Raw genomic sequence first — 12,748 nt, 5'->3', positions numbered from 1 at the left:
TACTTAAACTCTCATAGAAATACAAACCTCATTATAGCAAGATTAATTTCCCACTAGGAACTTAACAGTTCTTCAAAGAGCAGGGTGAATAATTGATGACATGTTGGCATCTGTAGTACCTTCCTAAAGGTAGCGTGTTCATTTGCTGACCCAGGAGAATTAGCTTCATAAATCCTTGCAGGAGGAGATAATGTCACTCACGGCTCCGTTACCGCTGCTGCCAGGCTCGAGGTGCTGGTGTGGGATGCACGGTCCCAGCTTGCAGGTGGAGCATGGGTCAGTGGGTGTAAAGCACTAAGGCACATGTAGCTGTTGCAACACTTGGTATTACCGAGGAGAAGGACTTGGGCAGCTGTTTATGAGCCCAGCAGTGTTTGCTTCATTTAATCAGAGGATGCTTTTGCAATGAACCCTGCGAGCGTGTCTCTGGCCTGGCATCCATGTTGGCACCCACAGTCCTGTGTTGCATCAGGTGTGCGTTAGCTCATGCAAAGGGTATTCTCAGCATCGCAGACTCTTTCCTCTGCTCACAAAGGCAGGCATTTACTGCTGTTAAATCCATAATTCTTTCCGTTTCTTTCAAAGCTGTGCAGGCACAAGCCTCCACTGAGCTGTGCTCTCCTTATCTGCCCCAGAAATCTGATGTCCCCAGCAGGCAAAGCTGCAGTATTTCTGCTGTAGGTAGAAGTTATTTACAAACCCTGCTTTTCCTCTAATCTTTGCGCTCCCTCCAAGCCCAAGATTTTGCCTCCACTCAGACTGCGGGATCTGTGAGTTGCTCCTTGTTTTATCATCGCCGCGGATCCTCCTCCTCCCCTCTCTGCCCGGGAGGGCCGTGCTGCATCCCTAGAGGAGTTTCCTGCAAGGGTATTTTTTTAGGCAAAGACACCCACGGGTGGGCGACGGGTGGGCTGTGCCGCTGGCACGCTGCTGAGCGCATCCTCTCAGAGAGCGGGAGGCATGGGATAAACTAACCGATAACGGGGCGGGTCTGTGTTCCCCTGTCACTGCCGTCCTAACCTGCTTGTACATCAAGAGAAAGGGAGGAAAAAAACCCAAACCCTAACACCTCTGATGCTGTTCCACGAGAGCGGGCTGTCAGGTCTGCCTCTAACCTCCCGGTGCGGCTCTGCCCGCTGCTGCATTCATCCGTGAGACGAGACTGAGCAGAGGGCAGGCGAGCGGCATTGCTGCCTGCAAAACAGACTCATGTTATAGCAGTGATCCCTCCTTGCCCTGTCAGGACAAGGCACGAGCTCCGGGATGCCGCGACGTCATTTTCTTTATTCCTGAAATCCTGCTTACGTGATTACAAACTGATTTGGTGAAAAAAGTAAATTTTGTTTAGTGGTTTGTTTTTGTTTGGTTTTTTTTAACATTCCTGTAGGATATTGTTCTCTGTCCACAGCCTATGCTCATTTTCCTGCTCTTTATGGCATATAAGAGTAACATAATAACTGGGGTTAATTTACTTGCTGCTGTAATTTATCAAGGCCCCATGAAGATGCTTGCTATTTACTTGTTTGGATTTCTAGGGAACCTGAAGGGCTTTTATTTTTTGGTTGTTTTTGTGAACAGGCCTTCTCCCGAGGATTACGAGTGGCTTTCCGCAGTGGCTGCGAAGCTCATTTCATGCTCAAAAATGGAGCCGGCGAGGGCAGGAGCTCGGTGAGCCCTGCGAAACCCAGACCCGGGGTTTGCAGAAGGGTTTTTCTGGTTGCTGATTGGGGTGCAGAGCGGGCGGCGGAGGGCTGTGATCCCTGCCTGGCTGCATAAGCTGCCCTGAATAGGATTTAAAATCGCAGCCTGTTTAATTTCACCCGGTTCTTTCAGCTTGCCAAGCTCTCGCGGACTCGGGCGGTAGATGATAAGGGAGAGGTTTGATGGGATGGAATCAGCCTTCTACTTTCAGGTTGATCTTTTTGAACTTAAGGCTCGCGTGGCGTTTGCAGCCGGAGGTGCTGGGGGACGAGCCCTGCTATGCGAGTGTGGGAGCGGGCGCTCTCTGCACGGCCGGCTGCTCCGGGCAGGGCTGGAGCCGATGCTTCTCGGAAAATAGATACTGGAGAGCACGAGAGCAAAGAAACAGCGTTCAACGCTGTGGGCAGCGGCAGAAGGCGATTTCAGACGAGGGAAAGTGGGCAAAACTAGATTTCAGACCAGGGAAAGCGAAGCAGCTTCCCGGGTGAGTTCAGTCTCTTAGTTTCCCAACTTCGGTGTAGTTTGGGGTTCCCTCCCCTTTGATCGAACAGGCACGTGCAGCACTGTCAGCGTGTACCTGAGCAGCGAGTCTGGGCTGTCCGGAGCCCTCTCTGTTAATGACTGAGCCTTCTGCTTTCAAAGTAGAAGCATCTCTTCAGTAAATCTCTCCTTTTTAAAGTTATTTGTGTATTTTGTTCGTTATCCTTGTCCAGGTCTTTGGTATCGGGGCTGGTTAGGAACTGGCAGCACAGAGCTGTGTCCAGGTGCTTAGGGCCATCTCACGTCTACCGTGGTTCGTTTCAGTGGGGCCGGGCTGCCTCGATGCCAGCACCTCGCTCCTGCTGAGCAAACTTTCCTCTCGTCCCTGCCAAGGAGAAAAGCTCCCTGGAAAGTGCAATGCTAGGCACTTTTTTGGGGGATAGTCCAAAGGTAAGACACCCTCCTGTAGCCCAGAGCACCGCGGTGATGCGCTATCTCAGGAGCCCGCGTGGTCCCCCCGAGGCTGCAGCGTGGTCTCGGGGGGGTTGGAGAGCTTTGGCCTTCCCAGGAACATCCCGGCATGGGGTGTGTGTGCGGTGCTTTCCACACCGAGGGGAGGAGTGCTGGGCCTCATCCCAAAGCCCATCTCAGCCAATTCATGTGCTCCTGTGGATTAGAGCAGACGGGAACGTTGTTGCTGTCCTCCTGGCTCAACAAGACGGAACATCTTGTGCTGTTTTGCAGCTCTGCCGATGGGGCACTGAAGTGAAATTAAAGTAAAAATAAAACCAGAGCTGTAACAGCGTGCTGCACACATCTGAGTCCCCTCTGCTTGCCGGTGCTTGAATGCCGGTGGATAAGCATTGAGGGAGCCGGGGACCTCAGGCCAAGCGTGAAGGTGTCAGAGGTGTGCTGGGAGCAGCGTGGCCCTCGCTTTGCTCCCTTGGCTGACGTCCTCCTCGCCGGCTTTTCATGTGCTGCATAAATCTCTCCTCGGCTGCTCTGCTCAGTGCTGCGGCTGTCATGTCGTACTGCGCCATCAGCTTCTGCCTGCCTGTGGTGCCTTGACATGACTCTGCGCTTGTCGAGCTTTGCTTTGCTCCCCTTTCCACGGCCCTTCTCTTTGCACCAACTCCTCCTTGCTGTGGTATTCCCTCTTGGCTTTTGCTTTCCAATTTTTGGGCTGGCTGCCTTCCCTGTGAAGATGCTTTTTGGGCTCAGAGCAATGCTCTTGCTAGACCTGTGTGCTGTCCCCACTCCCATGTGGTCCTCTCCTGCTGTGCCCATGGCTACCATCCACATTGCTCTGAACGTGCCCTCTGAGGCCGCAGAGGAGGGAGCTGATCCTGTGCACAGCAACAGCCAGAAGCTAAGGGAGAGCGGAGGAGGATGGCAGGGCTTGGCCCCAGAGAGAGTATGAGCTCCCAGAGCAGGGAAAATGGGTTCCCCGCGGCTTTGGGGCTGATAGATGGTCCATGGTGCTATGAAGGTGCCCTGGTTTAGATCCTTGCTCCCCAGCACTTGCATAGCAGATGTAGTATGTAAGGAGACCTATGGATATCATGCTTTTTGCCCTCGCCACCGTGATCAGTAGGCTGCCATAACATATCCCGTAGCCATCTGGCATTAACAACAGGAGTCTCTGTAGCGAACCTCCAGCACGGTTATCGCTTTACGGGTTGAGGTTTTGAAGCTTTTTTCCTTTTCTCAGAAAACAAGCAGAGAGGAAAATGTGCCTTTGCAATGAGCACTGCTGTCTGAGAGGTTTGTAGCTGATTCTTAAGTTAGCGTAGGATTAGTCTGATCCCTGGGTAATGCCTTATCAAGATAAAGCATCTTGAATTGTAAAGCCAGGGAAGCCCAAGAGAGGCAAAATCCCTTTGTTTAGGTTAAAGAGAAGCATTTTCTTGACAGTGGCTGAGATTGGTCATATTTTTCTTTTTCTTCTGCAACTCTGCAAAGAGATGCCAAATTAACACCCCAGCCTGGCGCCTTCATCATGCGGGCTCTCCAGCTAACGGGGTTGTGTGGACCCTCCGGCTCTTCCAGCTCCATCACCGGTTGCAAGAGGGGCTGACAACTGCTTCAGCCACTGAAATCCTTGGGAAAACCCTCTCTGACATGGAAAGGTTTCCTGTGGAACACGCACGCCTTCCTTCCACCCTCTTTCACATCCCAAGCTGTGAGGCTTTTGCATTGCCCTCTGCAGAGTGGTGGCCCACCGTAAATCCTTCAGTTGTTCAGGGTTGCCTGGGACTGTGCTCCTCTTTGCCTTTGCTTGCGATGGTGCCAAGAACCAGAAATTGCACAGGATTGTTTATTTTTCAAGCTGATGCCTGAGCCTTCAGTGGGTAAGGAGATCTGCTTTCCCATACCCACCTTCAGTGACCTAATGTCCCAGTCATCCATTTGCAGAGCCTTCAGTGCAGCTTATCTGTAAGTGGTTGACATAGAAACGTTAACCTTTCTCTTTTCGTGTCTTTTCCCACCTGAAGAAGTTGCTTGGGCTATTTATAATTTGAGTATGTGCAGAATACCCAGGAGAGGGACTGCAACTGGAGGGCTGAGCTGGCTGTGAGCTTTGAGCGTGGGCAAACTGGCAGCGAGGTCTTTCTGTTTGTTTTCCATGTACATCTTTGTGTATCTGCTCGCTTACCTGCAAAACGGAATCATTTTGAGGTTTGACATCTTCTTTGAAAGAGGCTGAACCTGTATTATTGAAGCGGTGAAATTACTGTGTGATCTTGCCAGGCTTTTCTAAGTGAAATATTTGAAACAAATCACAGCAATGGGCTGAATGCATCACACAATATCTACTATATATAATTAGAGGCTTCCCAAGCACCAGCAGTGACCATGGAATGTGCTGGGGTCCCTGCTGTTTCTGGACCACGCATGACACCGGCCTTGCTTGGCTGTGAGTTCCCGTCGGATGCTCTGGGGTCACCAGCCCGTTGGCCGATTTGTGGTTGTACTCGTCCTGCCCCAGCTCTCGTGGCCTCTCGTGGGAAGCGGGGACCCAGCGAACCCGTGGCCAGACGCTGCTCTGTCACCTCCTCCTCTCCGGGCTGGTGAGCATCTCCACTGTGCTGCAGCTTCCACCATCGGCTGCTTCTCCCTCTCCAAATAAGCAGTTCACTACGCACCATCTGTTGATTTTAATTTCCCATAATTTGTTTCCATGTATATGTAATTTGTTCTTTCATTAATTGTGCTGCTGAGTTTCTTATTCCATGAGACTTGCTTTGCAACGGGGAAATCATTGTGGTTTTTCCCCTCTGTCAAAGCTATTTTCGTTATTGACACAAATGAGCACTTTTGTCCTTTTGAATTTTGCTCTCTGGGCAAGTCTTGCTTAAAAAGAAATCTTTCAGAAGAGCAGCGCCAGACCCATTTGCGTGGAGCTTCATAACGTCCTCATAGCCGTACTGAGCACAGCTGTTAAACGTCTTTAAAAAGATCTGCTTCCCGAAGTTTGCTTTAACTGCCTGCAGAGCAGAGACCTTCCAAGCCATCACCATCTGCGGGTGCAGCCCCTTTGGCAATGCAGCCCTCCACGGCTCTGCTCCTGCCCCCGGGTGCTCACCCACCTCCCGGGCAGGCAGTGTTGGGGCAGCGTAAGAGCTTTTCACGTGAGCTTTTGCACAAGCGTGTGATCCCTCCCGGGTCTGGTGCGTGCCCCGTGCGCCTCGGTTCCTCTAACTGTTTTACTAGATGGAGTTATCACCCAGTCGTGGTATTTTAGGGACAGTTCGGAGTCTCCTTACCCCGTAACCCTGTACGTAGGGTTGATTGCTGCTGTCGTTTTCCCTGTCTCCATCCTGAGCCTTGGCACAAACCTTGGATCAGGGTTCTGAGGAGTTGTCAAATGTTCCAGTTCTCTGTGCTCAGCCTGGACTCGAGGATGCAAATGCCATGATTATTCGAGTTAGCGCTGCTTTTTATGGTGTGTTTCCAAGGCAACTGGAAATTCAGAAGACCACAAACACACACACGGTCCTCTTCTTCTGAGACCTTATCCTCCAGTACGCAGGTAAACACCCTCAGTGACATTTTCAGCCTGTTTGAATGCTCATCTGAACAGTCCCCACTGTCCCCTCGCAGGGCTGCCAGCGGCTGGAGCAGGTAATTGCCTCCTTTGAAGGCTGTAAAACCCATCCAGCTACACAAACAGGTTTGCTTTTGTTCTTTGAATGTCGGGCCCCAACCCCGCCTTGCTCGGAGGGGAGCGATACCAGAGAGGCTGCAAAAACAAAAATGAGGATTTTGAACAAAGGGAAAAAAGTAGCAGTGGTTTGATGCTTTCTGCAAATAAGATTTTTTTTTTTAATTTTTTTTTCTGGGAGGGACGAGGGAGCTGTGCCGGTGGTGGGAGGGTAAGAAAAGTTTGAGAAAAGGCAGGAGGGGAACGGGGAAGGATGGAGCAGTTATCCACGAGGAGCTGCACGGAGGAGGCAGTGGCGGATCGCCGGTCTCCCGCACCCGCTGCCCTCCTGGGGAGGCTCCTCGGCTGGTTTTCTTTGGGGTTTATGGGAATAACTAATCTAAAACTATGGGATGAACTGTAATCTAAAATAATCTGCAAGGTGGGAATTTTCTCGTGGAGTTTGGGTTTCCTTCTGCTTCGGAGAGTGTCTGTACAGCCATTGTGCTGGTATTTGGGCATGGGGAAACCAGAAACCGTGGAGGTGGTTGCTGGGAGCCTGGTCCTGGCTTAGCGCAGCTCCCGGGGACTTCTTGGGAGAAGTTGGCGTTTGGTTCTTCCGCAGTCCCCCGTGGCACCAATTCGTCTGCACCTTGCAGAGATGCCTCTCTGCAAAGAGGTTTGCTGAGCCTGAACCTTTTTGAACAGACTTTGGTGTTTTGCGCTGCTGTGCTCCTTATTGAAATAGCATTTCAGCTGGTGGGGATTGTGATCTTTTCCCCTCCGGTGCGCTCATAAATACAGAAATCTCCTCTCTGTGTTGGCTTCCCAAGAAACTGTTGTTTTGGGTTCATGATGGAGAAGTACCCCGGGCAGTGTGGCAGGCTCTTGCATTGAGCTTAGATTAAATGCACTTAGGTTAAAACGAGAAGGGTAGCGACCTGGCCCGGTGTCCTGCTTTCCTGCTCGTGCCAGTCTTCGCTCTGTTGGAGCGCAGGAGGAGGGATGGTCTCAGGACTGTTGCAGGGTTTGACCTTACTGGGTTTTTTCCTTCCTGTTTCAGAGGGTCTGGCAGTGGGAGTTGGATTCGGGGCTATTGGAAAATCTGCGTCTGCGACCTTCCAAAGCGCCAGGTAAGCCACAACGCCACTTCTGCTCTGCCTGCATCAGGTTTTGTGCATGCCTTTGCCTCTTGGAGGTTGTCTGTCTGTCCCACATTGCTCCCATGCCAGGGTGGCTGGAGATGTGTTGCTTGTCTGGAAGCACAAGTGTGGGCAGAGGGAGCAGAAGAAATTCCTAGTGCTGTTGCATTTTCCTAGTGGTTGTGCTTGTCAGACGTGACAGAAATGCTGAGATTTTCCACAAAAGCAGCATCCCCAACGGGTAGGAGCAGCTGCCAGAGCTGTTGGAAAGCATGCTGCGGCTTTGTTTTCCATTCCTGCCAAGCAGGGCCACTAGTCTCTGTCACTGGTGGCAATAAAGACTCTCAATCCTCCCGGCATCCCTGCTCACCTGCTCCCGGCATCCCTGCTCACCTGCTTCAGCCTCGCCAGCAGCCGCTCTCGCCCGGCTCTGTTTTTGGCAGCACCAGCGTTGCCCCCGTGCTACCAGGCAAAACCTTTTATGCTTCTCTCCAGGACTGGTGTGAACATGGGGGGTTAATTCAGCTCCTCTAAACTGCCTGGTGGTGGGGGGGTTAGGCTTTGGGTGCATTTTTATACCAAGCGGGAGCAAAACCTGGGCGTACAGGGTGGGTGACGGTAGGGAGAGCCCTGCTGCTTCCCCACACCCAGCCTCACCTGGCAGAGCTGAAACCGGGCTGAGTTGGGGGCGTTGCTAAAGAAATGGGAGAAAGGAAGAAGTGCGGTGCGAAGCAGGAGCTGGAGGAGCTGCCTCGGCTCTGAAAGAGCTGTTGGCACCTCTTGGCGGCTGGCTCGCAAATGGCACCTTCCTGCTGAGGCTCCTCGATGTGCCGTTACCAAATGCTTTTCTTTTTTTGTTTGAATTTTACACCTGAGGCTCGTGGCACACCATGTTCTCTTTGCCCTTTGTTTACCGGACCCATGCTGTAATTTATGTGGTTTGGGGACACGCAGTGTGTTCAGTCTGCGAATAACCTGCCCGGCCCTTACGGCTCGTGGGTGCAAGTCCCAGTATGTCTCAGCCGTCTTGTTCCTGCCAGAGGATCTGCGGGGCCTTAGGGCTGGTTTTGGAGCCCTCCAGGTTGTCCGGCCCCTTCTCTGGCTGGGCACAAGCTGTGCTCATAAGGACCCTGCAAAGACACGAGCAAAACCTTCTGTACCTGATGCCCTGTCACATCCCTGGCTAGTGGGGGACCCATCCTGACAGCACGGGCTGGCACCAGGTGCGCTGCCCCAGGCGCTTCGATCGCAGCAGATACCATCCAGATTTGTGGTGAGAAAAGCAGGATACACCGGCGCTAGACACTGCGTTTCTCTAACCTTTTGAAATAAAAGGCTCTTCATAAAGTCTGCAGAGGCTCTAGAGGTGCTTGAACAAAAGGACTTCTTTTCATCAGCTGCTCAGCAGAAGCTAAGAAGCCAGAAGCAGCTGGTTCTTTCTCTATATTTACAACAGCATTAATCATGTTAGATGAAAGGTGGAGTGTGTACCATGAAAATACCAATGCAAATTTAGTCAGCTGCGAAAGGAGACAAAATAACTTCATCGCCATCAATCTGTCTGTCACTGTCATTTGCGGGCAGCCCAAAAATCGCTCGGTGTAGCTGCTGTGCCGTGAAGCCATTTGGAAATATCCATGAGTAAAAGTTTAGGTGGCTAATTTGTGTCATGTAGGCTTAAAAAACAGCAGTGGAATTATACTTGATGTGAGCTAATGTGAGAAATAGAGCTATATATTTTGACACATCCAAAGGGGAAATTGCTCCTTGGCCAACCTCAGCTCTTAGGGGACACGACAGTCGTGATCCCCCTCATGTCCATTATTTTGAAATAGCATTTTAATGAAACAGCTGCGTGACTCAGTTTACCTCCTCCATTCTGCTGCTGCTTCCCCCTGGGTGTGACTAACAGTATTAGCACCAGGCTGAGCTGGAGCTGGGATGAACTGCCTCTCAGGAAGGCTTGTTCCTTCAAAAGTATTTATGAAAGCTCCAACACGCTCAGAGCCCGAGCTGAAGATGCAGACACTTGGGGATGCTTGCAGTGGCTGGTAGATGTTTCCAGGGTTGGCTGTGACTTGCCCACGCTAACCAGAGGACCTTCCTCACTGCCTTATGCTCGATGAATAAATGCTGGCTTGCCTGGGGAAGCGTTGCCTGATTGCAATCCTCCCAGAGGGGTGAAATCTCGGCAGGAGCCTGAATTCATTCCAGCTCGCTGTAGGGCCCTGGTGAAACATGGCCGTGCTGTATCCTGAAGGACTGTTTTCAGATCCACGGGCTTTGCAAATAAGCAGTGTGTTTGCAGAGAGACAATTAGGAAGGAGAGCACCAGCCGCTCTGCGAACCGCAGCGGTGCCGCAGCAGTGACGTCTGGGCGTTGCAAGCAGCCAGGTGCTGCTCTGGCCTGGTTTGCTGTCGAGCAAGCTCTCCGGGTGAACCCCTGTGCGCTGGAGCAGCTCAAGGGTGGGTGTTGCAACAGGGTCCCTGCTCGTCTCGGCCGTCTGTCATGGTCCCAAGTGCTTTGCTTTTTTCACGTAGTGCAACAATGCTCCCCACCTTTGTTTGGATGAAGGTTAACACCTTGTTCCCGATACCTTGCAGGGATCCCGCGAGGCTTTTCGTAGGCTGAGGACTTTCCCCTGCGTTGGCAATTGGAAAGCTTCTCGGTGCTGCCCGCTGCCTGCCTGCCCGCGGCAGGAGGGGTGCTGTGGGGCTCCCGCCCTGGCCGTGCGCTTGGGGCTGTGCCGGTGCAGAGCTCAGCCCCAGCTGAGCATGGCGAGGGACCATTTTTGGGTTTTAAAGCACAAGTGGGGCCGGGTGTGCTAGAGATGGGGCTGGTTGGGAGCCGCAGTGGCTGGTAAGCACCGGCATGGGCAGCGTAAGCAGAGCACTGCAGACGCAGACCTGCAGCTGATGGTCCAAGTCAGGGGGACACTTTGGGGTTTGGTTAAAAACTAAAAAAAAAAAAAAAAAAAAGATGATTAGGAAGCAGGGTTGGATTCTCACCTTTTAAAACACCCGATGCTTTGCATGTGCTGGCATCACCTCTGCCATTCCCTGGTTTGATTCTCTGGGCTCCGGTAGGGTCCTGCCCCTTATCTCTGTGCTTGCAGGATCTGGCCCTCTGGGCTCCTCCATCCACCCCATCTCCTGGGAGCATCTCGGTGCTGCCTGCCAGGGCCCTGCCCGCACTCGTCCGCGTTTCTTTGCTGCCACCGGGTGTGCAGGCTCCGTTCCTGCGATCTCGCTCCTCCGCGGCTCCTCTCCGCCAGTGCCAGGGCTCGCCCTTGGATTACAGCCCCTCGCCTTGCGAGTTGTTTCATTTATGGCTTGCGGTGTGGGGGGAACCCCCTTTATTTGGCCTGTCAGGGGATGCCAGTGAAACGCAGTCCTGTGCCCGAGGAAGGTGGGGTCTCAGCGGTGGAGCTGGATCTTTACTTTCATGCGCAGGTGGGTACCAGTGGTCCTTCGGCTGGGCCAAGGTTAGTGGGGCAGCACACCTGAGCCTTTCTTGGAAGGGTAATGTGGGTTTTAAGGCAGTTTAGACAGGGCTTAGGATGAGCTCACATCTGCTTTCAGGGCATGACGTTTCATGGTGGGCTGGAGCCGCTGCTCGTCCTCGGGCAGGAGCAGGCTGCTGCGGAGCGTCCCTCCCTCCCTGCTGCGGGACCGTGGTTCGCCTGCCCAGTTTCTCCCATGTATGAAAACATCAGAAGGTCCCACGGGCTGGAAATAGCAGCTCAGGACAAAGCTGCTGCCGTGTGACAGAAGAGGAGCGAGACCCAGAGCGAGTGCGTGCCTGGGGCAGAGGAGCGATGCCCGTGCAGAGGAGCAGTGCCTGGCATGGGGCGTGCAGCGAGCCCCGGGAGGGGAAGATCCCCTCCAGATGTGAGCAAGGAGGCATGAGCTGCTCCTGGCTGCCTTCCAGGCAGGAAGGTAAAGAGAAGGGCAGCCATGCCTTAAAAAAGCTGTTTTACCTCCCCCTCCTTGCACACTATAACGCGGGGGTAGGAAACCCGCTCCACCTTGTGTGGCTGATTTAACAGGAACCAGATGGGGCTGGAGCTGCTGAGATCAAGTCGGGCTGAATTTGCACGTCCCTCGGCCGCTCTGGGGATGCAGAGCGGGCCGGGTTGCAGGCAGGGGTGCAGGCAGGGCTGTCCAACGCTGGTGTGTGCTTTATCAGTGGCTTCCCTGGGGCCGGGTGTAGGAAGAGAGGGGCCGGGGCAGGTCCCTGCTGCTGGCCATGCTCCGCATGTCTCCATCCGCCGGGCCTGCGGGGCCATGGTGTGCTGCAGCATTAACTCTAAGAAAGCAGCCTTTGTCAGGCACGAGGCTAAGTCCGGTCACAAGGGACAGTATGTGTCAGAAAATAAAATATTAAAAAAAGATAACTTCAACTGTAACAGCGTTTTCAGGTCCTGGGTTATCGGTGAGGTCTAAGTTTGGCAGAGGGATCGTTTAATTTTAATTTCAGCCAGTGCTGTGAGCTGTCCCCAGCCTGGGGCCGGAGCTCCTGCCCACATGGGTGTGCCCGCAGCCTTTCGGCTTTGCCGTGGGATTCCCACGGCACCGGGCTAACTGTGCTGAGATGACGGGTGACTTCTGCCGTGTCTGAAAAAGCATTCATCTCCTTTGGCGTACGTTTGCTGTGCTTGTTTCACTAAATACCTCCCTGTGCGATGGTCTGAACAGCCGAGCCCGGTGCCCCATCCCCACGTATCTGTTATATTCTGCATTTTTGTTGCTGGCTTGTCTCTGTGCTGGCTGCTCCGGGCGCCTTCCCCGTGCTCCCGACATGGACGGGGCAGAGCTGCTTCTCTACTACTTCTGTCAAAAATAGGCGATGAAATAGGACAGTGTGGACCTGACTGTTACAGTGAATAAGTTGGCTGGTTGCAGGCAAGAAGTATCTGCTGAAAAGACAGCGAAAGAAATATCGAACTGAAAAGACAGAATAAAACACAGATGGGCTTTTTCTGCACTCATCCTCCCCAAAAGCGTATCGTGCATTTTTATTTTTAAATCCACCCCTGTTACAGGGGTAGAAAGCTCATGTCCCTGCTGATGGCCAAGAAAAAGCAGAGGTGTCTGGGATGACCTGCAGGCTCTGGGCTCGCAGTCCGACACCAGCAGTTTCTGCGGCGCAAGAGCCGCCGCCGAGCCGTCCCCATCGCTGGTTGCTGCTCCTCTCCCGTCTGACACTAGGTGGTAACATCCATGTTCCTATCAGCCTGTTCTCGGCAGATTTGGGGCTGGTGCATGGTCTCGCACCGCT

The 12,748-nt window shown here is 53.0% G+C and overlaps 1 protein-coding gene across 2 annotated transcripts in view; it reads left to right on the top strand.

Moving 5' to 3' along the window:
• Positions 1-12,748, top strand: part of SLC39A11 (solute carrier family 39 member 11) — a 97,271-nt gene that overhangs the window by 66,372 nt on the left and 18,151 nt on the right. For both annotated transcript variants that reach the window (XM_076353785.1, XM_076353784.1), the window contains exon 7: positions 7,389-7,458. In XM_076353785.1, the coding sequence (XP_076209900.1) occupies positions 7,389-7,458 (70 nt within the window). The remainder of the gene's footprint in view (positions 1-7,388; positions 7,459-12,748) is intronic.

Source organism: Aptenodytes patagonicus, chromosome 16 (assembly GCF_965638725.1).
Source record: "Aptenodytes patagonicus chromosome 16, bAptPat1.pri.cur, whole genome shotgun sequence".
Classification (NCBI taxonomy): domain Eukaryota; kingdom Metazoa; phylum Chordata; class Aves; order Sphenisciformes; family Spheniscidae; genus Aptenodytes; species Aptenodytes patagonicus.
The sequence above is the reverse complement of the archived record's forward strand: the minus strand, read 5'-3'. Positions and strand labels throughout refer to the sequence as shown.